Source organism: Rhincodon typus, chromosome 45, assembly GCF_021869965.1.
Source record: "Rhincodon typus isolate 14 chromosome 45, sRhiTyp1.1, whole genome shotgun sequence".
Lineage (NCBI taxonomy): Eukaryota > Metazoa > Chordata > Chondrichthyes > Orectolobiformes > Rhincodontidae > Rhincodon > Rhincodon typus.
The window spans coordinates 6,745,407-6,746,662 of NC_063376.1; the positions used below are offsets into that span (position 1 = coordinate 6,745,407).

Genomic DNA, 1,256 nt, shown 5'->3' on the forward strand with positions numbered 1-1,256 from the left:
ACACACACACAGACACATACACACACACACTCACACACACACACACCCACCCACCACACACACACTCACACCCACACCCACACTGACACATACACACACACACACTGACACATACACACACACACACTCACACACACACACAGACACACACACACACACTCACACACGCACACCCGCACACACACACCCGCATACACATCACTCGCACACTCTCACACACACACACACTCACACAGACACATACACACACACAGACACAGACACATACACACACACACACACACACCCACCCACACACCCACACCCCCCCACCCACCACACACACACACACCCACACACACGCACCCACCCACCACACACACCCACATACACGCACCCTCACACACACACACTCACACTCACACTCACACACTCACACACACAGCTGGGTTTAGTGCGTTCTGATCTCACCAGGCGAAGGGGATCTTGCGATGAGCCTGCATCACATAGTGGTTGGAGCTGGAGAGTGAGCGTGTCAGGCCGAAGTCTGCGATCTTCACCACCTCCTCAGAGGCGAGCAGAATGTTCCGGGCTGCCAGATCCCGGTGGATGAAGTGCTTGGATTCCAGATAGTCCATTCCCTCACAGACCTGGACGGCGTAGAGCCACAGGAGGTGGATGGGGAATGCACTGTGCCTCGTCCTGAGATAGTCGTAGAGAGAGCCTAACGGGGCCAGCTCTGTCACCTAGAGAGAGAGAGGGAGGGAGGGAGGGAGATGGGTGAGGGTGAGATCACCAGGAAAGGTTTCCAGGGGCCGCAGCGTCTCCAAACAGACGGACGATGGTCAATAACGTCACCAGGGTGGGGGCCAATGTCAAATATTCAAAATGAAAGAGTTTCATTTAGATAGCACCTTTAACAAGCATCTGAAATGCCACTCAGATTTTTTTAAGATGGAGTCGCTGTGGTCACATGGTAACCGCGGCAGTGATTTTACACAGATCAGGATCCCATGATCCAGTACACTGGCTCCAAACCAGCATCCAGGCCCCAAACTAGGCCCCAACCTGGTATCAGGCTCCCAAACCAGACCCCAGGCCCCAACCTGGTATCAGGCTCCCAAACCAGACCCCAGGCCCCAAACGAGGACCCAACTTGGTATCAGGCTCCTAAGTCAGACCCCAGGCCCCAAACTAGGCACCAACCTGGTATCAGGCTCCCAAGCCAGACCCCAGGCCCCAAACTAGGCCCCAACCTGGTATCAGGCTCCTAAGCC

The 1,256-nt window shown here is 55.1% G+C and overlaps 1 protein-coding gene across 1 annotated transcript in view; it reads right to left on the bottom strand.

The window, feature by feature from the left end:
• LOC125487774 (activated CDC42 kinase 1-like) overlaps positions 1 to 1,256 on the bottom strand; it is a 23,082-nt gene that overhangs the window by 1,070 nt on the left and 20,756 nt on the right. The window contains exon 6 of the mRNA XM_048620042.1: positions 450 to 725. Coding sequence (XP_048475999.1) covers positions 450 to 725 — 276 coding nt within the window. The remainder of the gene's footprint in view (positions 1 to 449; positions 726 to 1,256) is intronic.